Genomic DNA, 23,823 nt, shown 5'->3' on the forward strand with positions numbered 1-23,823 from the left:
CTGTGTACTGTGTGTGTGTGTCTGTGTACTGTGTGTGTGCATGTCTGTGTACTGTGTGCGCATGTCTGTGTACTGTGTGTGCATGTCTGCGTAATGTGTGTGTGTGTCTGTGTGCTGTGTGTGCGTGTCTGCGTACTGTGTGTGTGTGCATGTCTGTGTACTGTGTGTGCATGTCTGTGTACTGTGTGTGTGCGTGTCTGTGTACTGTGTGTGTGTCTGCGTACTGTGTGTGCATGTCTGTGTACTGTGTGTGCATGTCTGTGTACTGTGTGTGTGCATGTCTGCGTACTGTGTGTGCATGTCTGTGTACTGTGTGCGCATATCTGTGTACTGTGTGCGCATGTCGGTGTACTGTGTGCGCATGTCTGTGTACGGTGTGTGCATGTCTGTGTACTGTGTGTGCATGTCTGCGTACTGTGTGTGTCTGTGTACTGTGTGTGCATGTCTGCGTACTGTGTGTGCATGTCTGTGTACTGTGTGCGCATATCTGTGTACTGTGTGCGCATGTCTGTGTACTGTGTGGGCATGTCTGTGTACGGTGTGTGCATGTCTGTGTACTGTGTGTGCATGTCTGCGTACTGTGTGTGTCTGTGTACTGTGTGTGCATGTCTGCGTACTGTGTGTGTGTCTGTGTACTGTGAGTGTGTGAGTCTGTCTACTGTGTGTGTGTGTCTGTGTGTGCATGTCTGTGTACTGCGTGTGCATGTCTGCATACATGTCTTCGTACTGTGTGTGTGCATGTCTGTGTACTGGGTGTCTGTGTACTGTGTGTGTCTGTGTACTGTGTGTGCATGTCTGTGTACTGTTTGTGTCTGTGTGTGTGCATGTCTGTGTACTGTATGTGTCTGTGTACTGTGTGTGTGTATGTCTGTACTGTGTGCGTGTCTGTGTACTGTGTGTGTGCATGTCTGTGTACTGTGTGCGTGTCTGTGTACTGTGTGTGTGCATGTCTGTGTACTGTGTGTGTGTCTGTGTACTGTGTGTGTGTCTGTGTACTGTGTGTGCATGTCTGTGTACTGTGTGTCTGTGTACTGTGTGTGTCTGTGTACTGTGTGTGTGTCTGTGTACTGTGTGTGCATGTCTGTGTACTGTGTGTGCATGTCTGTGTACTGTTTGTGTGCATGTCTGTGTACTGTGTGTGTGCGTGTCTGTGTACTGTGTGTGTGCGTGTCTGTGTACTGTGTGTGTGCGTGTCTGTGTACTGTGTGTGCGTGTCTGTGTACTGTGTGTGTGTGTGCGTGTCTGTGTACTGTGTGTGCGTGTCTGCGTACTGTGTGTGTGTGTGTGTACAGTGTGTGTGTCTGTGTACAGTGTGTGTGTCTGTGTACGTGTCTGTGTACTGTGTGTGTCTGTGTACTGTGTGTGTCTGTGTACTGTGTGTGTGCATGTCTGTGTACTGTGTGTTTGTGTCTGTGTACAGTGTGTCTGTGTACTGTGTGTGTGTACTGTGTGTGTGTCTGTGTGTGCATGTTTGTGTACTGTGTTTGTGTCTGTGTACAGTGTGTGTCTGTGTACTGTGTGTGTGTCTGTGTACTGTGTGTCTGTGCACTGTGTGTGTGCATGTCTGTGTACAGTGTGTGTCTGTGTACTGTGTGTGTGTCTGTGTACTGTGTGTGCATGTTTGTGTACTGGGTGTGTGTGTCTCTGTACTGTGTGTGTCTGTGTACTGTATGTTTGTGTCTGTGTGTGTCTGTACTGTGTGTGTGCATGGCTGTGTAGTGTGTGTGTCTGTGTACTGTGTGTGTGCATGTCTGGGTACTGTGTGTTTGTGTCTGTGTACTGTGTGTGTCTGTGTACTGTGTGTGTGCATGTCTGTGTACTGTGTGTGTGTCTGTGTACTGTGTGTGCATGTTTGTGTACAGTGTGTGTGTCTGTGTACTGTGTGTGTGCCTGTCTGCGTACTGTGTGTGTGCGTGTCTGTGTACTGTGTGCGCATATCTGTGTACTGTGTGCGCATGTCTGTGTACTGTGTGTGCATGTCTGTGTACTGTGTGTGTGTCTGTGTACTGTGTGTGTGTGTCTGTGTACTGTGTGTGCATGTCTGTGTACTGCGTGTGCATGTCTGCGTACTGTGTGTGCATGTCTGAGTACTGTGTGTGCATGTCTGTGTACTGTGTGTGCATGTCTGTGTACTGTGTGTGTGCGTGTCTGTGTAATGTGTGTGTGCGTGTCTGTGTACTGTGTGTGTGCGTGTCTGTGTACTGTGTGTGCGTGTCTGTGTACTGTGTGTGTGTCTGTGTGTGCGTGTCTGCGTACTGTGTGTGTGCGTGTCTGCGTACTGTGTGTGCATGTCTGCGTACTGTGTGCGCATGTCTGTGTACTGTGTGCGCATGTCTGTGTACTGTGTGCGTGTCTGCGTACTGTGTGTGTGTCTGTGTACTGTGTGTGTGTGTCTGCGTACTGTGTGTGTGTCTGTGTACTGTGTGTGTGTCTGTGTACTGTGCGTGTCTGTGTACTGTGTGTGCATGTCTGTGTACTGTGTGTGCATGTCTGTGTACTGTGTGCGCATGTCTGTGTACTGTGTGTGTGTAAGTCTGTGTACTGTGTCTGTGTACTGTGTGTGTGTCTGTGTACTGTGTGTGTCTGTGTACTGTGTGTGTGTGAGTCTGTGTACTGTGTGTCTGTGTACTGTGTGTGTGCGTCTGTGTACTGTGTGTGTGTCTGTGTACTGTGTGCGAGTCTGTGTACTGTGTGTGTGTCTGTGTACTGTGTGTGCGTGTCTGTGTGCGCATGTCAGTGTACTGTGTGCGCATGTCTGTGTACTGTGTGCGCATATCTGTGTACTGTGTGTGTCTGCGTACTGTGTGTGTGCGTCTGTGTAGTGTGTGTGCATGTCTGCGTACTGTGTGTGTGTCCGTGTACTGTGTGTCTGCGCACTGTGTGTGTGTGTCTGTGTACTGTGTGTGTGAGTCTGTGTACTGTGTGTGTGCGTGTCTGTGTGCGCATGTCTGTGTACTGTGTGCGCAAGTCTGTGTACTGTGTGTGTGTCTGTGTACAGTGTGTGTGTCTGTGTACAGTGTGTGTGTCTGTGTACGTGTCTGTGTACTGTGTGTGTCTGTGTACTGTGTGTGTGCATGTCTGTGTACTGTGTGTTTGTGTCTGTGTACAGTGTGTCTGTGTACTGTGTGTGTGTACTGTGTGTGTGTCTGTGTGTGCATGTTTGTGTACTGTGTGTTTGTGTCTGTGTACAGTGTGTGTCTGTGTACTGTGTGTGTGTCTGTGTACTGTGTGTCTGTGCACTGTGTGTGTGCATGTCTGTGTACAGTGTGTGTCTGTGTACTGTGTGTGTGTCTGTGTACTGTGTGTGCATGTTTGTGTACTGTGTGTGTGTCTGTGTACTGTGTGTTTGTGTGTCTGTACTGTGTGTGTGCATGTCTGTGTAGTGTGTGTGTGTCTGTGTACTGTGTGTGTCTGTGTACTGTGTGTGTCTGTGTACTGTGTGTGTGCATGTCTGGGTACTGTGTGTTTGTGTCTGTGTACTGTGTGTGTCTGTGTACTGTGTGTGTCTGTGTACTGTGTGTGTGCATGTCTGTGTACTGTGTGTGTGTCTGTGTACTGTGTGTGCATGTTTGTGTACAGTGTGTGTGTCTGTGTACTGTGTGTGTGTCTGTGTACTGTGTGTCTGCATGTCTGTGTACTGTGTTTGTGTCTGTGTAGTGTGTGTCTGTGTACTGTGTGTGTCTGTGTACTGTGTGTGTGCCTGTCTGCGTACTGTGTGTGTGCGTGTCTGTGTACTGTGTGCGCATATCTGTGTACTGTGTGCGCATGTCTGTGTACTGTGTGTGCATGTCTGTGTACTGTGTGTCTGTGTACTGTGTGTGTGTGTCTGTGTACTGTGTGTGCGTGTCTGTGTACTGTGTGTGCATGTCTGTGTACTGCGTGTGCATGTCTGCGTACTGTGTGTGCATGTCTGCATACATGTCTGCGTACTGTGTGTGTGCATGTCTGTGTACTGTGTGTGTCTGTGTACTGTGTGTGCATGTCTGTGTACTGTTTGTGTCTGTGTGTGCATGTCTGTGTACTGTGTGTGTCTGTGTACTGTGTGTGTGTCTGTGTGCATGTCTGTGTACTGTGTGTGTCTGTGTACTGTATGTGTCTGTGTACTGTGTGTGTGTCCGTGTACTGTGTGCATGTCTGTGTACTGTGTGTGCGTGTCTGTGTACTGTGTGTGTGTGTCTGTGTACTGTGTGTGCGTCTGTGTACTGTGTGTGTGTGTCTATGTACTGTGTGTGTGTCTGTGTACTGTGTGCATGTCTGCGTACTGTGTGTGCATGTCTGTGTACTGTGTGTGCGTGTCTGTGTACTGTGTGTGTGTCTGTGTACTGTGTGTCTGTGTACTGTGTGTGCATGTATGTGTACTGTGTGTGTGCATGTCTGTGTACTGTGTGTGCGTGTCTGAGTACTGTGTGTGCATGTCTGTGTACTGTGTGTGCATGTCTGTGTACTGTGTGTGCATGTCTGAGTACTGTGTGTGCATGTCTGTGTACTGTGTGTGCATGTCTGTGTACTGTGTGCGTGCGTGTGTGTGTGCGTGTCTGTGTACTGTGTGTGTGCGTGTCTGTGTACTGTGTGTGCGTGTCTGTGTACTGTGTGTGCATGTCTGTGTACTGGGTGTCTGTGTACTGTGTGTGTCTGTGTACTGTGTGTGCATGTCTGTGTACTGTTTGTGTGCATGTCTGTGTACTGCATGTGTCTGTGTACTGTGTGTGTATGTCTGTACTGTGTGCGTGTCTGTGTACTGTGTGTGTGCATGTCTGTGTACTGTGTGCGTGTCTGTGTACTGTGTGTGTGCATGTCTGTGTACTGTGTGTGCATGTCTGTGTACTGTGTGTGTGTCTGTGTACTGTGTGTGTCTGTGTACTGTGTGTGCATGTCTGTGTGTGTGTGTCTGTGTACTGTGTGTGTCTGTGTACTGTGTGTGCGTGTCTGTGTACTGTGTGTGTCTGTGTACTGTGTGTGTGTCTGTGTACTGTGTGTGTGCATGTCTGAGTACTGTGTGTGCATGTCTGAGTACTGTGTGTGCATGTCTGTGTACTGTGTGTGCATGTCTGTGTACTGTGTGTGTATGTCTGTGTACTGTGTGTGTGCATGTCTGTGTACTGTGTGTGTGCGTGTCTGTGTACTGTGTGTGTGCGTGTCTGTGTACTGTGTGTGTGCGTGTCTGTGTACTGTGTGTGTGCGTGTCTGTGTACTGTGTGTGTGCGTGTCTGTGTACTGTGTGTGCATGTCTGCGTACTGTGTGTGTGCGTGTCTGCGTACTGTGTGTGTGCGTGTCTGCGTACTGTGTGCGCATGTCTGTGTACTGTGCGCGCGTGTCTGTGTACTGTGTGTGCGTGTCTGCATACTGTGTGTGTGTGTCTGTGTACTGTGAGTGTGTGTCTGCGTACTGTGTGTGTCTGTGTACTGTGTGTGTGTCTGTGTACTGTGTGTGTCTGTGTACTGTGTGCGCATGTCTGTGTACTGTGTGTGCATGTCTGTGTACTGTGTGTGTGTCTGTGTACTGTGTGTGTCTGTGTACTGTGTGTCTGTGTACTGTGTGTGTGTCTGTGTACTGTGTGTGTCTGTGTACTGTGTGTGAGTCTGTGTACTGTGTGTCTGTGTACTGTGTGTGCGTCTGTGTGTCTGTGTACTGTGTGCGAGTCTGTGTACTGTGTGTGTGTCTGTGTACTGTGTGTGTGCGTGTCTGTGTGCGCATGTCAGTGTACTGTGTGCGCATGTCTGTGTACTGTGTGCGCATATCTGTGTACTGTGTGTGTCTGCGTACTGTGTGTGTGCGTCTGTGTAGTGTGTGTGCATGTCTGCGTACTGTGTGTGTGTCCGTGTACTGTGTGTGTGTGTCTGTGTACTGTGTGTGTGAGTCTGTGTACTGTGTGTGTGCGTGTCTGTGTGCGCATGTCTGTGTACTGTGTGCATGTCTGTGTACAGTGTGTGTCTGTGTACTGTGTGTGTGTGTAGTGTGTGTGTGTCTGTGTAGTGTGTGCATGTCTGTGTACTGTGTGTGTCTGTGTACTGTGTGTGTGTCTGTGTACTGTGTGTGTCTGTGTACTGTGTGTGTCTGTGTACTGTGTGTGTAGTGTGTGTGTAGTGTGTGCATGTCTGTGTACTGTGTGTGTCTGTGTAGTGTGTGCATGTCTGTGTACTGTGTGTGCATGTCTGTGTACAGTGTGTCTGTGTACTGTGTGTGCATGTCTGTGTACAGTGTGTGTCTGTGTACTGTGTGTGTCTGTGTACTGTGTGTGCATGTCTGTGTACTGTGTGTCTGTGTACTGTGTGTGTCTGTGTACTGTGTGTGTCTGTGTACTGTGTGTGTGTCTGTGTAGTGTGTGTGTCTGTGTACTGTGTGTGTGTCTGTGTACTGTGTGTGTCTGTGTACTGTGTGTTTGTGTACTGTGTGTGTGTCTGTGTACTGTGTGTGTCTGTGTACTGTGTGTGTCTGTGTACTGTGTGTGCATGTCTGTGTACAGTGTGTGTCTGTGTACTGTGTGTGTAGTGTGTGTGTCTGTGTACAGTGTGTGTGTGTAGTGTGTGTGTGTCTGTGTACTGTGTGTGTGTCTGTGTACTGTGTGTGTGTCTGTGTACAGTGTGTGTGAGTCTGTTAAAGACTGAGCCTCTTTTGCCCTAGGCCCACAAAAACCTGGAGCCGGCCCTCACCATTCCTAGTTGCCACATACAGTGGTACATGCTGGGACTTGTAGTACCACATATACAGGTGCTGGGACCTATAGTACCACATTCATAGTATTTACACCCACTACTTGCCTCTGTTACCACACAAATGCTGGTTATTATGAGGACTAACCTTCCTTTCTGCTGCTCTATAACGTTACTAGATATAGAGCGCTGGACACATTGTATACCGCCGCCATTACTATCGACGCCAGCAGGTATTGGGTCATACCAAGTACTTTGTATAAACCACCCTCTCATTTCTTTGGACTATTCCGGTCACATGATCTCGTTTTCCCGCGAAATCCGACTTCCACGCTGTGTTCTATTCAGGACTAGCGACCAATCGCAGTGCCCGCAGGCGGTGACGTGACGCCCCGGGCGCTCTGCACTCAACGCTGAGGATTTAGTCTTTCGCGGGTGTTCGCTGTGTGAGGAGCTGATATGGAGCAGATGAGAGTCACCGACTACTTCGGGCAGCGGAAGCGGCCTTCAGTGCTGGGGAACTCGGGGACTAAACGGAGGAAGGTGGAGGAGGCGGTGAAGATAGAAGACTTGCTGCGGCCGCCCTGCACTCCGGAGCGGTCTGAGCGCAGCGAGCTGCCCGTCCCCTCCTCACTCCTTCCCAGCAGCAAGAAGCGGGGCCGGCAGGACTCAGAGCCACTGTCCGGCTGGAGATCCGCGCGGAAGAAGCTGAAGCTCCCTGAGGAGGAGCCCCAGGTAGGGCTGCCATGTTTACTTTGGGCAGCAGTGCAGCCGGGCAGAGCAGCCAATCACATGCCAGCTTTCATTTTCTAACATGAAAGCTGCTTTCTGATTGGCTGTTCTGTGCACTTTCTGTTCCTTGCAGTACAAGTGCTCAGTGCATTCCCTGTGAGGCCACAAGGTGGTCATTCACCGGCAGACCCCTCACTGCTAGAATTGGATGCACTGCCAAAAAATATAAGTAGCCATATGCTGTCCAGGGATCCAATCACAATGGAGGAGCTGCATTTTTTGGGGTCCAATTTACAGCTGCTAAAAGATGTATGGAGCAATGAAGTGGTGGCAGCACTCAGACAGCTGGGGGGTTGCTGAGCGTGGGACCCCTTCTTAACTGGTAATGATTGCCCACCCTATGTATCGGTCATCTACATTAAAATCTTGGTAAGTTCCTTTTAACAGTCAGGACTAATCCCACAGCTAATGTGGTGTATGAATATCCGGACTAGAGGCCCAGATCTGATTGCTCGGCCTCCATCCTGGTCAAACTGCATGAGCAGAGTTGGTCGGTAAGGCTGGTAGGCTATATTTAAATGTGTCTTAAAGGGGTTGTCTGCGCCCACTGCCTTAGAGTATGTATAACTCATATATACCCTCTATTCCTGGCTCAAACCGGCGAATCCCAGCAGCGCACAGTGCATGCACTCGGGGAGGGGGGGGGGGGGATTCAGAGTGACTGCAGACTAATTGATCTGGACCGGACAACCCCTTTAAACTTTGTAGTTACTATGTCTGGGGTCTAACCAATCCTGAGAGATGGGTCCTATTCTGTTAGGAATGAGTGGAGCGGCAGTGCCCATGATCGACCTCCGCTCCATTAACACCAGACTCTGTTCTTGGGATTGGTGGGGGTCTCAGCGGTTGGACCCCCGGTGATCAGGCAGTTATTTCCTATCATATGAATTGTACAAACATGAGTATTTGCCAGGTCTGAATATATTGATGAGTTTTCCCTAGGATAGGCCATCAATATCAGATTGGTAGGGGGTTGCAACATTTAGTCACTACAAGCTCAGGTGGCAAATGGCAAAACACCCCCTCCATTTATTTATTTTTGTGGTATTAGGTGACAATTTTTTTTTTTTTCATTAATTCTTTATGATTAGAACCAGTCGTTATCATTTGCAAATACTTTGTTCTTTTGCATCAAGTGCTGGATCCCAGGTTGTTTTTTGTTTGTTTTTTTTTCTAAGATTTTTTAGCAAACAATTAACCTTCCTGGTTGTAAATGCCTAGAACAATAGATCTAAAGGTGAGAATCTGGGCTGGATCTGCTGCTTGTATGTAATTGAGGCATTTTAAGCCCTGATAGGGTTAATGGAGAGAAAGTTTCTCACGTCATCACCCCATGTTCCGCTGTCCTTTTCGTATATGGATTCTATGCCAAATTTTTTAACATTAAGCATATGGTTCATAAATGTTACGAAATATCTCTCACGTTTTAGTGGATCATGCAGCTTTTTACTCCACTCAACATGTAGTGGCCACTGCCAAAAAAAACACTGTAGAACAGCTCCTATCCTACAGATGGATCATCAGTGTGTCCTGTCTGAAGAATCTCTTTAAATAAAAGGAGAATTTAATCAATGTTTTTTTTATTTTCTCTCCCACTTCTCCCCCAGTGTTTGGATCCATGCTCCAAAACAGAAGTCCAATATGAGGCTCCTCCATCTTTGGGGAAGAAGATAAAGGATTTTGTGAGCCAGTCTCTGTCTCCACAAAGCGACTTGGTGAAGGTAGGTCAAGTCACCCCCAGCCAAGAGAAATGTGACATGGATGATCTGTAGAGCAGTTAAAGGGGTTATACACACTCAACAAATGAGTCTCCGCACAACCCCTTTAAAGCTTTTGGTCACTTGCACTTGTTTGCCACAAATGCACTTTTTTTTTTTTTTTTTTTGGTGCATTTTTGTAGTGGATTTGTGTTGTGCAACTGCTCCAACTTGTCAACACACATAAAAAAGAGGAGACCACATTAATATATAGATTGATCTTACTAAACAGTAAGTGCATGGACTTGAAGAATAAAGTTTCCTGGGGTAGGTATTTTCTGATGACAAAATATTAAAGGGGGTTATGGATGGCTCATCAATATTAGATTGGTGGAGCTGGTTGTAGTTACTTACAAAGTGTCGTAATCTGTGTAGTGGCTGTTTTGGGGTACTGCAGCTCAGCTCCCTTTCACTTCAATAGCTGAGCTACAGGGCCTGAGAATGGTCACTACAGTGTACAGGGCTGCACTGTTCAGGCTCCGTACACTGTATACATCGAGTTGCAAATAGTTGATTAGTGGGGGTGTCATGGGTCATCAATGTCTTAAGTCCTTGATGACCCCTTTAATTTGGGCTTTATTGATGCACCTTTTATGCCAATTCTTACATCCAGGTTTCAGCCAAAGAGAATCTAGTGCTTAAATCTCGGCTGCAGAGGATACAGGAGCTCGGCCAAAGACTGAAAGTTCCTGCTGCTCCTCTCGAGAGCAAAGTTACAATCACAGACTTAAAGGCGAGACTCCAACAAGCCAAAGCCCTCGAGTCCAAGATCAAGGAGAGCAAATCGGAGAAACAACCGAAAGTCGAGCATCAACAGGAGCCAAACAGGGAAAGGTAAGACGTTCCTGGACGACTTGTTGTGTTGGATCTTTCTCTGTCATTCTTTGTGATCCGGACCAGAACTTCCTATAGTACGGTTTGTCGAGGAAGGTCACCATTACTTCTGTCTTGCAGTGAGAAGGCTCCAGCCTATGAGCGATTCCACACCCTCGCCCAGGATGTGCCTCCTGGACTGTCGCTACCATTTAGGTACAAAGTGTTATCAGAAATGTTCCGCAGCATGGACACCATTGTCGGGATGCTCTGCAACCGATCGGAGACAGTCACCTTCTCCAAAGTGAAGCAGGGAGTCCAGGACATGATGCGCAAGTGAGTATTAAAGCTCTATTCACACGATGCAAAAGTTCTATAGAACGAGAAACTATAGACCAGTCTTATTAAAAAATAAAAATGATGGTATAATGGGTTTTATTTATCTTGCAGGCAGTTTGAGGAACGTAACGTTGGACAGATTAAAACAGTTTACCCGACAGCTTACAAGTTCAGACAGGAGAAGAATATTCCCACCTTCAAGAATGGCGAGAAGAAGTCGGATTATCATCTCACTGTGGAGCCAATTGTTCCAGAAGGTGAATTAATTTTCCAATCTGGTTTCTGATATTGTTTGAGGACTTCTTGAAGAGTGTCACCCCACCCCCCCCATCCCACCCAAAATGCAAATTCAGCTACATAAACATTTATATAGGGGACTTGGCCCCTATCAAAATCATGCCTGTAATATACATTTTAGTATTCTAGGTGTTGAAAAATGTACTTTAAATCCATATGCAAATATTGCTTTAGAGCACTGTTACGCCCTCCTTTTTGCATATCTTGATTGACAACATTCTCTTTCTCCCAGCAAGATGCCTGAACTAACATCTCTGGTCCTGCACGTGCACACCAACACTGGAGGAGCAGCATGGACTCTGTGTTGGTGCGGTCGCCCTCTGAGTTCTGTCTGTCTGCGTTATTGGGCGTAGCAATTGGTAGCCACAGACTGGCATGAGTTTGCAGTTTTGGGGTGACCAACTTCCTTTTAAAATGTGAACTTTGTGTTTTTTACCTGTTCTGACACTTCTCATTTCTCAATCTTGTAGGAGATAAATTGGACGGTCGTCTTCAGCTCACAGCGAGTCGCCTCTTGGAGCGCAGGAAGTTCTTCCATAGAAGCCTTACTGATATTGTAAAGCAGCACCATAGGGTAAGTGTGCACAGCGTCCAGCATTCTCGCACCATGTTACTACACTTCCAGGATCTAATAATGTCCCATCCTATAGTCTTTCCTGGCGACATTGAATCCCCCCATGGTTGTGCCCGACCACCAGCTGACCCGCTGGCACCCCCGGTTTAATGTCGATGAGGTTCCAGATGTCGTGGCAGCTGAACTTCCACAACCGCCCCAAGTGGAGAAGCTGAGCACTGCGCAGGAGGTGCTGACTAAAGCTAGAGGACTGATGACCCCGAAGGTGAGTTTTGTGCTTAGTAGTTCTGTGCAGATTTGATTACTATATTGATTTTTATGTGCACAACTCTTGCCTCTTATCTGCAGATGGAAAAGGCTCTTGCAAATTTAGCTTTAAGAAATGCAGAGACTAATGCTGAGGATACAAAGCTTGCACCTTCAGCGGAGTCTAAACCTGTTCCTGCTGCATCCAGTGCCCTGAAAGGAGTATCCCAGTCCCTACTGGAAAGGGTAGGTATGGTTTAGGGAATAAAATGACCAAATAATGGTCCAGTCGCCACTTTGGGAGTTCTGTGAAATTGCCTCCAACCTGCTGGAATCTCCGGTGCCTCTTCTGATTTGTTTACCCGCTGTGACGCAACACACGTCGTACCGGGCCTACTAATCGGACAACGGCAGATGGGTGGATCGCAGGACTCCCCTGACATGGCCGCTGGACCAGGGTTCTTTAAAGGGGCCAACATTTCTATCCTAAGAGCGATCTGTCTGTAATGCTGTCCGCTTTATAGATTCGAGCTAAAGAGGCGCAGAAGCTTCAAGCCATGATGACACGCAAACCACAACAAGAAGAACGTCTCCTTATGATGTCCAGGCTCCCGGAGCTTGCCCGCATTCTGCGTAATGTGTTTGTGGCAGAGAAGAAGCCGGCCCTGACTGCGGAAGTCGTGTGCGACCGTGTAATCTCCAGTTACAGATCGGCAATGTCTGCAGGTAAAGAAGCTTCCTCCTTATCAATGGCGTCATGCCTAGGCTTTAAAAACAGTGGGGTAAAAAATACACCTCCTCGACACAACCGATGCTTGCTGTCAGTGGACCACAACATAATCTTACACCCTGAAGCTGGAAAACCCTTTCCACCCGACAAAGGTGTAGAATACAGCGCTGTAAGGAGCCGGACACCTGATATCAGTTGGTTCTCAGCAGCTTAATGTCAATGTCTTCATTCACTAATGGCAAGCAGGGATCTTAAAAATAGTGTTCTGGTATGGTGTCAACAATGTTTTTTTTTTGTCTTTAAAATAAGTTTTTTTTATTTATTATTTTGTCCCCATAGGAGACATGGAGAAACATCTGTCATTACTGGTGGAGCTGCTCCCAGACTGGCTCGCGGTTCATCCCATCAGGAAGGACACTTACTTCAAACTCAACAAGACAATGGACTTGAATCTGATTTTGGAAAGACTTGATAAAAAAATGAAGGAAGAGTCGTCGCACTGATTGTCAAACCTTTTTGTTTTTAGATGGCTTAGATTTTCTCACATTGGGACCTGGTTTTTACTTTATACAGGGGTGCAATAATTTTTAAGTTTTTGTTCTTTTTTGCAAGTCTGGGTGCTGCCCTTGTATGAAATTGCCTGGGATGGAGTTATAACTATTCAGGCCCTGTTCACATCCAGAAATACTTTTCAAGACGACGCAGAAAATGGATCTGCTTCATGCATCACAATGTATTAGTAAGTCTGACTACAAAAATGGAGCCTTTCAACAACAAAAAAAGGTGCAGAGCATGATCCACAAATGAGGTGTGAACTGGGCCTGACTTTGTAATGTGACCAGTGTTTTTATAGAGACTTTTTATTTCATTTTAGATTCACGCAGTCCCATGTGAACCTGGCCTTTCATCAGTTTTATATTAACACTGCAAATTTCTGTGTTTCCCAATTTGGATTAAAAGAACTTGTGTTACTCTTTGACTTTTTGATGCTCCCTTGTGGTTGATGAATGCTCACTATGCACAGTCTTAAAAGCAGAAATTGTTTGCTTTATAGAGTGGGTGGGGGGTGCCTGAGAGCCATAAATGATGTCACTTGGTCTGGTCCTCAAGCAGATTGCTGATAAGTCTTAGTGCTCGAGCCGCTGGCCTTATAACTCTCCCATAGTGTACATGCATGCAGTATTCACTACTACACTTTGCCACGGTGCAGGCAACGCTCAATTAAGTCTGATGCTGACCAATACCAAAATGTTCTTTGTTGGCGTGCTCTGCGTTGCTGCCTGTGGTGTATACACAGCAGTCTGTGTCTCCCGTGTCATGGCTATATGCAGCAGTCTCCGTGTCTCCCGTGTCATGGCTATATGCAGCAGTCTCCGTGTCTCCCGTGTCATGGCTATATGCAGCAGTCTCCGTGTCTCCCGTGTCATGGCTATATGCAGCAGTCTCCGTGTCTCCCGTGTCATGGCTATATGCAGCAGTCTCCAGTGTAATGTATGTAGCAGATCTCCTACTGCTTGAGGTCTATAAATGTAACGTGGGCAATGATGAATTTCCCACTGTGGAGACCGGCAGCGTAATAAACATCTGTGTTCGGTGCAACTTAATGCTGCAAGTTCTGTACAAAACTTAAAATTGCAAAGAGTCGCCTGCTCTCCAGATCGATGCAAATATGGAAAAGAAGTTGAGAGTAGAAAAATCATCCACCCCACCTATCACAGCCACACCAAAGAGGAGCAGCTCCAACCATCACATTAGGGGTGAGGCAAGTAAATGTTTGACCTTCCTTTAGGAAGTCATGTGATAAGGCTTGTTAAAGGGTTGATACGGTCTTTAGCATCGCTACTTCCAATAGGAGGCACAAGAGTTCTGGTCCTCAATCTCTGGAGACAATTTGCCTTTTTAAAGAAGCACTCCTCCTCCCATCAGTTTTTATTCTCAATATATTGCAGTCCTCATAACATATAGCACTGTGTACTTACAATTGCTCATTTTGCTTTTCTACCCAACTGATTATTTTCCCTGCTCCATGTAGAAAGTATATTGTCCCTGCATGAGTCATCAACTCCTGACCCAGCTGCTTCCCTCCTGCCAGAGACATTTGCAGTGATGTAAAATTGTAGTTCTAATGATGACTCGTGCGTGGAAATTGACCTCCTGTTTCTACATAGAGCTTAGAAGGATTCAGCCATTGTTTTTAATCACGTGATCTCTTTTCCTTTAGGTCTATGACAAGAATTAGCTGGGTAGAAGGGCAAAATGAGCAATCTGACGGCTTCCGAGCCGGAAACTGCGGTGATGTATGTGATCTGCATACTCCCGGGCAGAAGCAGTCCAGTGGGCACTGTATCGCTCCATACAAGGAGATGATTTTTGCTCTGGTGTCAGATTTTATACTTAACAAATCTTAAGGGGTTGCTGGCGTCGCTGACTTCAGGAGGGGAGAAACGTTGATGGCGGCCGCTTAATACACAGCAGTCACAGGATGTAAGGACTGAGGTCTATTGTGCAATAAGCTGCAGATCAGAAACATCCTGGTGCAATGTTACACTGATCTATATGGGAAAATTACATGCGTTTGTGACCTGGCTGTAACTGCTAATGGGGGCCACACTGCTCCTCAATATCGGTATCGTCACCTTTCAGGACTCTGGATTTAGTATACAGTCTGTATTCGGTGAGCAGATGACGCCGGTGTCAGCGTTTCACATCGGACTTCATCCTTCTGTAACATGAAGGAATTCTGATGCGAGGCAGCACCTGCACAGCAGACGTCTCAGGTTTTCTAATAATCCACTCAAGGAAATGTCAACACAAATGTATAGATTATCTGAAATCTTGCCAGTAGACCTTATCTGTACAGAAGACTTCTCTGCGGTCTCATTACAGACAGTATTTTAATGAAGGACAACACTTCTCTACACAGATAACCTGTTGTGAATCCTGTGATGTCACAGCTCACCTCTCCTGTACAAGACTGATATCTACTGTATACAGAAGTGTTAAGAACCTATTAAGAATGGTGTATGCCACAGCTCATCTCCTCCCCATGTATAATGCCTGATAATAGCTCTATATACAGTAGATAACACAGGATCCACCATTTACAATAGGTGATGTCACAGCTCACCTCCTCCTCCTCCTGTTCAATGCCTGATAATAGCTCTATATACAGTAGATAACACAGGATCCACCATTTACAATAGGTGATGTCACAGCTCACCTCCTCCTCCTCCTGTTCAATGCCTGATAATAGCTCTATATACAGTAGATAACACAGGATCCACCATTTACAATAGGTGATATCACAGCTCCCCTCCTCCTCCTTTACAATGACTGACAACACCTCTATATACAGTAGATAACACAGGACACATCATTCACAATAGGTGATATCACAGCTCACCTCCTCCTGTACAATGACTGACAACACCTCTATATACAGTAGATATCACCTATTGTGAATGGTGGATCCTGTGTTATCACAGCTCACCTCCTCCCCCTCCTGTACAATGACTGACAACACCTCTATATACAGTAGATAACACAGGATCCACCATTTACAATAGGTGATATCACAGCTCACCTCCTCCTCCTTTACAATGACTGACAACACCTCTATATACAGTAGATAACACATGATCTACCATTTACAATAGGTGATATCACAGCTCACCTCCTCCTCCTGTACAATGACTGACAACACCTCTATATACAGTAGATATCACCTATTGTGAATGGTGGATCCTGTGTTATCACAGCTCACCTCCTCCCCCTCCTGTACAATGACTGACAACACCTCTATATTGTAACGGGTCTGGGAGGCGGAACCTCTGAGCAACTATACAAGGGGGCGGTCCTTGTAAGGAAGCGGGTGGCTCCCAGGGAAGACGGGCAGGTAGTCACGGCAAGGACAGGGACAGTCTCTGGGTAGAAGGGCAGGTAGTCACGGCAAGTGACAGGGACAGTCTCTGAGTAGAGGGGCAGGTAGTCACAGCAAGTGACAGGGACAGTCTCTGGGTAGACTAGCAGACAGGTAGAAGGTGGACGCTCCCAGGTGAGCGGGCAAGAGTCTCTGGACAGGCAGGTGGTCACGGCAAGTGACGGCAGAGCCTCCAGGTAGGCTAGCAGGCAGGTAGCAGGTGAGCGCTCCCAGGTGAGCGGGCAAGAGTCTCTGGACAGGCAGGTGGTCACGGCAAGTGACGGCAGAGCCTCCAGGTAGGCTAGCAGGCAGGTAGCAGGTGAGCGCTCCCAGGTGAGCGGGCAAGAGTCTCTGGACAGGCAGGTGGTCACAGCAAGTGACGGCAGAGCCTCCAGGTAGGCTAGCAGGCAGGTAGCAGGTGAGCGCTCCCAGGTGAGCGGGCAAGAGTCTCTGGACTGGCAGGTGGTCACGGCAAGTGACGGCAGAGCCTCCAGGTAGGCTAGCAGGCAGGTAGCAGGTGAGCGCTCCCAGGTGAGCGGGCAAGAGTCTCTGGACAGGCAGGTGGTCACAGCAAGTGACGGCAGAGCCTCCAGGTAGGCTAGCAGGCAGGTAGCAGGTGAGCGCTCCCAGGTGAGCGGGCAAGAGTCTCTGGACTGGCAGGTGGTCACGGCAAGTGACGGCAGAGCCTCCAGGTAGGCTAGCAGGCAGGTAGCAGGTGAGCGCTCCCAGGTGAGCGGGCAGGCTGGTCCATAGACAGACTGACAGGTGTCGGAAGGCAGACCGTCGGACCGCAGGCTTGCAAGCAGGTAAGCGGATATCAGGCAGGTATCAAGCAGGAATCTGGCAGGTAACAGGTAGGAATCTGGCAGGTGACTGGCAGGTAACTGGTAACGGGACCTGAGGGCTGAAGCAGAGTGAAGGCTTTGCAACAACATTGCTCGGGCACCTCCATTTTGGAGGAGGTGCCTTATATATGGAGAGGTCCTCCGGCCATTGGCCGGGGACTCCTTAGGACGGCGCGCACGGCCCCTTTAAGAGAGGGGGAGCGCGCGCGCCCTAAGCACAGTGGCCGGGAAGCAGCGCGCGCTGCCAGCAGAGCGGGAGGAAGCCGCCGGGCACGGAGCGGAGAGGTGAGGGGAACGGCGTCCCTGCCTAGCAGGGGGCAGGGATGCCGACGCTACAGTACCCCCCCCCCTTTAGGCCAGAGATAAATTTAGCAAGGATGAGAGGGGCATGGATGTTCTCCCGGGGCTCCCATGTTCTCTCCTCAGGACCAAACCCCTTCCAATCTACCAAAAAAAAGGTCTTTCCTCTTACCCTCTTAGTGGCCAGAATACTCTCTACCTCAAAGACGTCTTCAGCGGAAACCGGAGCAGGAGGAGTACCTGGATTGTTGGAAAAAGAGTTAAAGACAACGGGTTTGAGGAGAGATACGTGGAAGGAGTTGGGAATCCGTAAGGTGGCCGGGAGTTTTAATTTGTAGGCCACTGGATTAATTTGCCTGAGGATTTCGAAAGGACAGATGAAGCGAGGACCTAACTTATAGGAGGGTATCTTGAGCCGTACATGTTTGGAAGAGAGCCAAACCTTGTCTTCCGGACGGAATTGAGGCAGATCCAGACGTCTCTTATCAGCATATCGCTTCATCCGCTCGGAGGGCTGAAGAAGTGCAGACCTAGTACTCTCCCAAATGGTAGAAAACTCGCTGACAAGAGACTGCGCGGCAGGGTTGTCCACAGAGGCGGAGACGTGAAACGGAATCCGGGGGTGCTGGCCATAGACAATAAAGAACGGGGACTTGGAAGAGGATTCGCTCTCGTGGTTATTATAAGAGAACTCGGCCCAAGGAAGGAGGTCCATCCAATCAGAATGGTGGGCATTAACAAAGTGCCGGAGATAGCTGGTAAGGATCTGATTGATCCGCTCCACTTGACCATTGGACTGAGGGTGGTAAGCGGAGAAGAAGTCCAGGGTGACGTCCAGCAGTTTACATGTGGCTCTCCAGAAGCGTGAGGTAAACTGAACCCCTCGATCCGACACGATGTGGAGGGGTAGGCCATGGAGACGGAAGATATGGCGAATAAAGTCCTTAGCCAGCTCAGGTGCAGATGGAAGACCAGGCAGGGGAATGAAGTGGGCCATTTTAGAGAAGCGGTCCGCGACCACCCAAATGACAGTACACCCGGCAGAGACAGGAAGATCGGTAATGAAGTCCATAGCGATGTGTTGCCACGGGGCAACAGGTATGGGAAGCGGCAGGAGATGACCAGCTGGTAAGTGTCTGGCAACTTTGTTGCGGCCACAAGATGAACAGGCAGAGACGAAGTCTACCACATCCTTACGCAGGGTAGACCACCAGTAATGCCGGGAAATGAGTAGGAAGGTCTTCTTTTGGCCGGCATGGCCAGCTAGTTTAGAAGAATGACCCCAGCAAAGAACCCTCTCACGGTCTGGAAGCGCCACGAACGTCTTGCCGGGTGGAAGACGAGTCAAATCCAAGGGGGCCACATTCATCACCTTGGAGGGGTCGATAATGTGCATAGGCTCCTCCTCTTGGTCGGAGGACAGGAAGGATCGGGACAAGGCATCAGCTTTGACATTTTTGTCCGCCGGACGGAAATGAAGGATGAAATCGAAGCGGGCAAAAAACAAAGACCACCGGGCCTGACGTGGATTAAGTCTCTGGGCATTTTGCAGATATGCCAGGTTCTTGTGATCCGTGTAGATGATCACCGGGTATAGAGCCCCTTCAAGCAGGTAACGCCATTCCTCCAGCGCCAATTTAACGGCAAGCAGTTCTCGGTCTCCTATGGAGTAATTGCGCTCAGAGGAGGAGAAGATTTTAGAGAAAAAGCCGCAGGTTACCATTCTCCCGGAGGAAGACTTTTGGGTGAGCACCGCTCCGGCTCCAGAGGAGGAGGCATCAACCTCCAGGTGGAACTGTTTGTTGCAGTCCGGACGGTGCAGCACTGGGGCAGAGGAGAAGGCTTGTTTCAGGGAAAGGAAGGCCTCCTCAGCTTCGGATGACCATACCTTGGGATTTGCTCCCTTACGGGTGAGCGCAGATATGGGCGCAGTCCGTGACGAGAAGTGAGGAATGAAGAGACGATAGTAATTAGCGAAGCCCAGGAATCGCTGTATCGCCTTCAAGCCCTCCGGACGGGGCCACTTTAGGACAGCAGAGAGCTTCTCGGGATCCATTCGCAAGCCTGTCTGGGAGATAACATAGCCCAGGAAAGGAAGAGAGGTCTGCTCAAAAAGGCACTTCTCGTATTTAGCATAGAGGTGGTTCTGCCTGAGCCTAAGCAGGACCAGACGAACATCCCTCCGGTGTGTGGGAAGATCCGGAGAGAAGACCAAGATGTCGTCCAGGTATACCACCACGCAGGAGTAAAGAAGGTCACGGAAGATGTCGTTGACCAGTTCTTGGAAGACGGCGGGAGCATTGCAGAGACCGAAGGGCATCACACGGTACTCATAGTGTAAGTCCCGGGTATTAAATGCTGTTTTCCACTCGTCTCCCTGACGGATACGGACCAGGTTATATGCTCCGCGTAGATCCAGCTTGGAGAAGATCCTGGCGCCTTTAAGACGATCAAATAACTCAGAGATGAGCGGAAGGGGGTATTTATTTTTAACCGTGATCTGATTGAGTCCTCTATAGTCAATACAGGGGCGAAGCGAGCCATCTTTTTTTTTGACAAAGAAGAATCCGGCTCCAGCCGGGGAAGTAGACTTCCGGATGAATCCCCTGGCCAGATTCTCCTCTATGTACTCAGACATGGCCCGGGTTTCTGCCGCAGACAACGGATAAATACGCCCACGGGGTGGAGTGGCACCAGGTACCAGGTCGATCGGGCAATCATATGGCCTATGAGGAGGCAATGTCTCTGCTTCCTTCTTACCGAAGACGTCAGCATAGGGCCAGTAAGGAGCCGGAAGACCGGGTAAATTAGCTGGGATAGGTGGAGGACGAACCGGACGAACCGGAACCAGGCAGGTCTTATGGCAGGCCGGCCCCCACCGGAATACTTCACCGGAATGCCAGTTCAACACGGGTTCATGTGTCTGGAGCCAAGGTAGACCTAGCAATAGGGAGTGGGAGAGTCCGGACAACACATGGAAAGAGATTACCTCAGAGTGCAGCATTCCCACCTGCAGGGTTATGGGTTCCGTGACGAGCAGGATGGTCACCGGAAGGAGTCTTCCATCCACGGAGGCGACTGACAAAGGTTCAGCCAGAGACTTGGTGGGAATACGGTATTTCTCAACCAGGGACTGAGAGATGAGGTTTCCAGCGGATCCAGAGTCCAGGTGGGCGAGTTCAAAGTGACGGTTCTCTCCCCAGGAGATAGATACAGACAAAGTCAGGGTTGGAGAGGACTTATTTTTGTCTAGGGCGACCTCTCCGAGCGGTCCTAGACACTGTAGTTTCCCGGCCTCTCCGGGCAGGAACAAATCAGGTGCTCCTTACTGCCACAATAGAAGCAGCTCCCCTCGGCTCGGCGTGACTCTTGGCGAGATTTGACCAACTTGGTCTGGTCGATCTGCATAGACTCGGGTGAGTGCGCCCGGGGAGTGACAGAAGAGGAGACAGGTTTCTGGAAAGTAGGAGCTAGGCGGGGAAACCTTCTCTCACGGGTGGTCTCTTTGGTACGTTCTTGAAACCGGATGTCAATCCGGGTAGCCAGAGACACCAGGTCATTCAGGGTGGTAGGAATGTCCCGACCGGCGAGCTCATCTTTAATCCGACCGGAAAGGCCCTCCCAGAAGACGGACACCAGGGCCTCATTATCCCGGGCAAGCTCAGAAGCGATGGTGCGGAACCGTATGGCATATTGGCCCACGGTGAGACTCCCTTGGCGGAGACGTAGCAAAGAGAAGGCAGATGAGGTCTTTCGTCCCGGTTCATCGAAGACCCTACGGAAAGCAGTGAGGAAAGACGACAGGTCGGACACCAGGGGATCCCCTCTCTCCCACAGAGGGTTAAGCCATGCCAGTGCCTCCCCAGTGAGATGGGACATGATGAATGCCACTTTGGCTCGGTCGGAGATAAACTGGTGGGCCAGGAGTTCAAAGTGCAGGGTGCACTGGTTTATGAAGCTCCGAGCTTGAGCAGGGTCGCCTCCGAAGCGAGGAGGTGCAGTAAGCCGGGGACCGGGGCAGGATGCCATGGTATTGGTGGGCAGCGGCGCTGCCGGGTTGCGAGTCATGACACTAGCGGTGGTTGCTGGTGGAGCAGTCAGAGTGTCCAGGCGAGAGTTGACATTCCGCAGGTGGCTCAGGATGGACTCCTGTTGGGACCTCTGACGGGACAGTTCATGGCATAGGTCCGAGAGCGAGGGAGTTTGGGTGCCACCGGGTTCCATGGCCCGAGCAAACTGTAACGGGTCTGGGAGGCGGAACCTCTGAGCAACTATAAAAAGGGGCGGTCCTTGTAAGGAAGCGGGTGGCTCCCAGGGAAGACGGGCAGGTAGTCACGGCAAGGACAGGGACAGTCTCTGGGTAGAAGGGCAGGTAGTCACGGCAAGTGACAGGGACAGTCTCTGAGTAGAGGGGCAGGTAGTCACAGCAAGTGACAGGGACAGTCTCTGGGTAGACTAGCAGACAGGGAGAAGGTGGACGCTCCCAGGTGAGCGGGCAAGAGTCTCTGGACGGCCAGGTGGTCACGGCAAGTGACGGCAGAGCCTCCAGGTAGGCTAGCAGGCAGGTAGCAGGTGAGCGCTCCCAGGTGAGCGGGCAAGAGTCTCTGGACAGGCAGGTGGTCACAGCAAGTGACGGCAGAGCCTCCAGGTAGGCTAGCAGGCAGGTAGCAGGTGAGCGCTCCCAGGTGAGCAGGCAAGAGTCTCTGGACTGGCAGGTGGTCACGGCAAGTGACGGCAGAGCCTCCAGGTAGGCTAGCAGGCAGGTAGCAGGTGAGCGCTCCCAGGTGAGCGGGCAGGCTGGTCCATAGACAGACTGACAGGTGTCGGAAGGCAGACCGTCGGACCGCAGGCTTGCAAGCAGGTAAGCGGATATCAGGCAGGTATCAAGCAGGAATCTGGCAGGTAACAGGCAGGTGACTGGCAGGTAACAGGCAGGTGACTGGCAGGTAACAGGCAGGTGACTGGCAGGTAACAGGCAGGTGACTGGCAGGTAACTGGTAACGGGACCTAAGGCTGAAGCAGAGTGAAGGCTTTGCAACAACATTGTTCGGGCACCTCCATTTTGGAGGAGGTGCCTTATATATGGAGAGGTCCTCCGGCCATTGGCCGGGGACTCCTTAGGACGGCGAGCGCGACCCCTTTAAGAGAGGGGGAGCGCGCGCGCGCGCCCTAAGCACAGTAGCCGGGAAGCAGCGCGCGCTGCCAGCAGAGCGGGAGGAAGCCGCCGGGCATGGAGCGGAGAGGTGAGGGGAACGGCGTCCCTGCCTAACAGGGGGCAGGGACGCCGACGCTACATATATACAGTAGATAACACAGGATCCACCATTTACAATAGGTGATATCACAGCTCACCTCCTCCTCCTCCTCCTGTACAATGACTGACAACACCTCTATATACAGTAGATAACACAGGATCCACCATTTACAATAGGTGATATCACAGCTCACCTCCCCCTCCTCCTGTACCATGACTGATAACACCTCTATATACAGTAGATAACACAGGTTCCACCATTTACAATAGGTGATATCACAGCTCACCTCCTGCTCCTGTACAATTACTGACAACACCTCTATATACAGTAGATAACACAGGATCCACCATTCACAATAGGTGATGTCACAGCTCACCTCCTCCACATCCTGTGCAATGACTGATAACACCTCTATATACAGTATATAATACAGGATCCACCATTCACAATAGGTGATGTCACAGCTCACCTCCTCCTCCTGCACAATGACTGATAACACCTCTATATACAGTATATAACACAGGATCCACCATTTACAATAGATGATGTCACAGCTCACCTCCTTCTCCTGTACAATGACTGATAACACCTCTATATACAGTATATAACACAGGATCCACCATTCACAATAGGGGATGTCACAGCTCACCTCCTTCTCCTGAACAATGACTAATAACACCTCTATATACAGTATATAACACAGGATCCACCATTTACAATAGGTGATTTCACAGCTCACCTCCTCCTCCTCTTGTACAATGACTGATAACACCTCTATATACAGTAGATAACACTGGATCCACCATTTACAATAGGTGATGTCACAGCTCACCTCCTTCTCCTGTACAATGACTGATAACACCCCTATATACAGTAGATAACACAGGATCCACCATTCACAATAGGTGATGTCACAGCTCACCTCCTCCTCCTCCTCCTGTACAATGACTTCTAACACCTCTATATACAGTAGATAACACTGGATCCACCATTTACAATAGGTGATGTCACAGCTCACCTCCTTCTCCTGTACAATGACTGATAACACCTCTATATACAGTAGATAACACAGGATCCACCATTCACAATAGGTGATGTCGCAGCTCACCTCCTCCTCCTCCTCCTGTACAATGACTTCTAACACCTCTATATACAGTATATAACACAGGATCCACCATTTACAATAGGTGATGTCACAGCTCACCTCCTGCTCCTGTACAATTACTGACAACACCTCTATATACAGTAGATAACACAGGATCCACCATTCACAATAGGTGATGTCACAGCTCACCTCCTCCACAT

The 23,823-nt window shown here is 49.3% G+C and overlaps 1 protein-coding gene across 1 annotated transcript; it reads left to right on the forward strand.

Moving 5' to 3' along the window:
* Positions 1–6,955: 6,955 nt before the first annotated feature.
* Positions 6,956–13,170, forward strand: CDT1 (chromatin licensing and DNA replication factor 1). The gene is made up of 10 exons (XM_073659583.1): positions 6,956–7,386; positions 9,051–9,164; positions 9,814–10,034; positions 10,155–10,349; positions 10,464–10,609; positions 11,120–11,223; positions 11,300–11,488; positions 11,572–11,715; positions 11,994–12,195; positions 12,539–13,170. Exons 1-10 carry the CDS (start codon positions 7,111–7,113, stop codon positions 12,700–12,702), a joined length of 1,755 nt encoding a protein of 584 aa, XP_073515684.1. The 5' UTR covers positions 6,956–7,110; the 3' UTR covers positions 12,703–13,170.
* Positions 13,171–23,823: the final 10,653 nt, after the last annotated feature.

Source organism: Phyllobates terribilis, unplaced genomic scaffold (genome assembly GCF_046119375.1).
Source record: "Phyllobates terribilis strain yellow unplaced genomic scaffold, ASM4611937v1 Scaffold_13__5_contigs__length_258822181, whole genome shotgun sequence".
Taxonomy (NCBI): Eukaryota; Metazoa; Chordata; class Amphibia; order Anura; family Dendrobatidae; genus Phyllobates; species Phyllobates terribilis.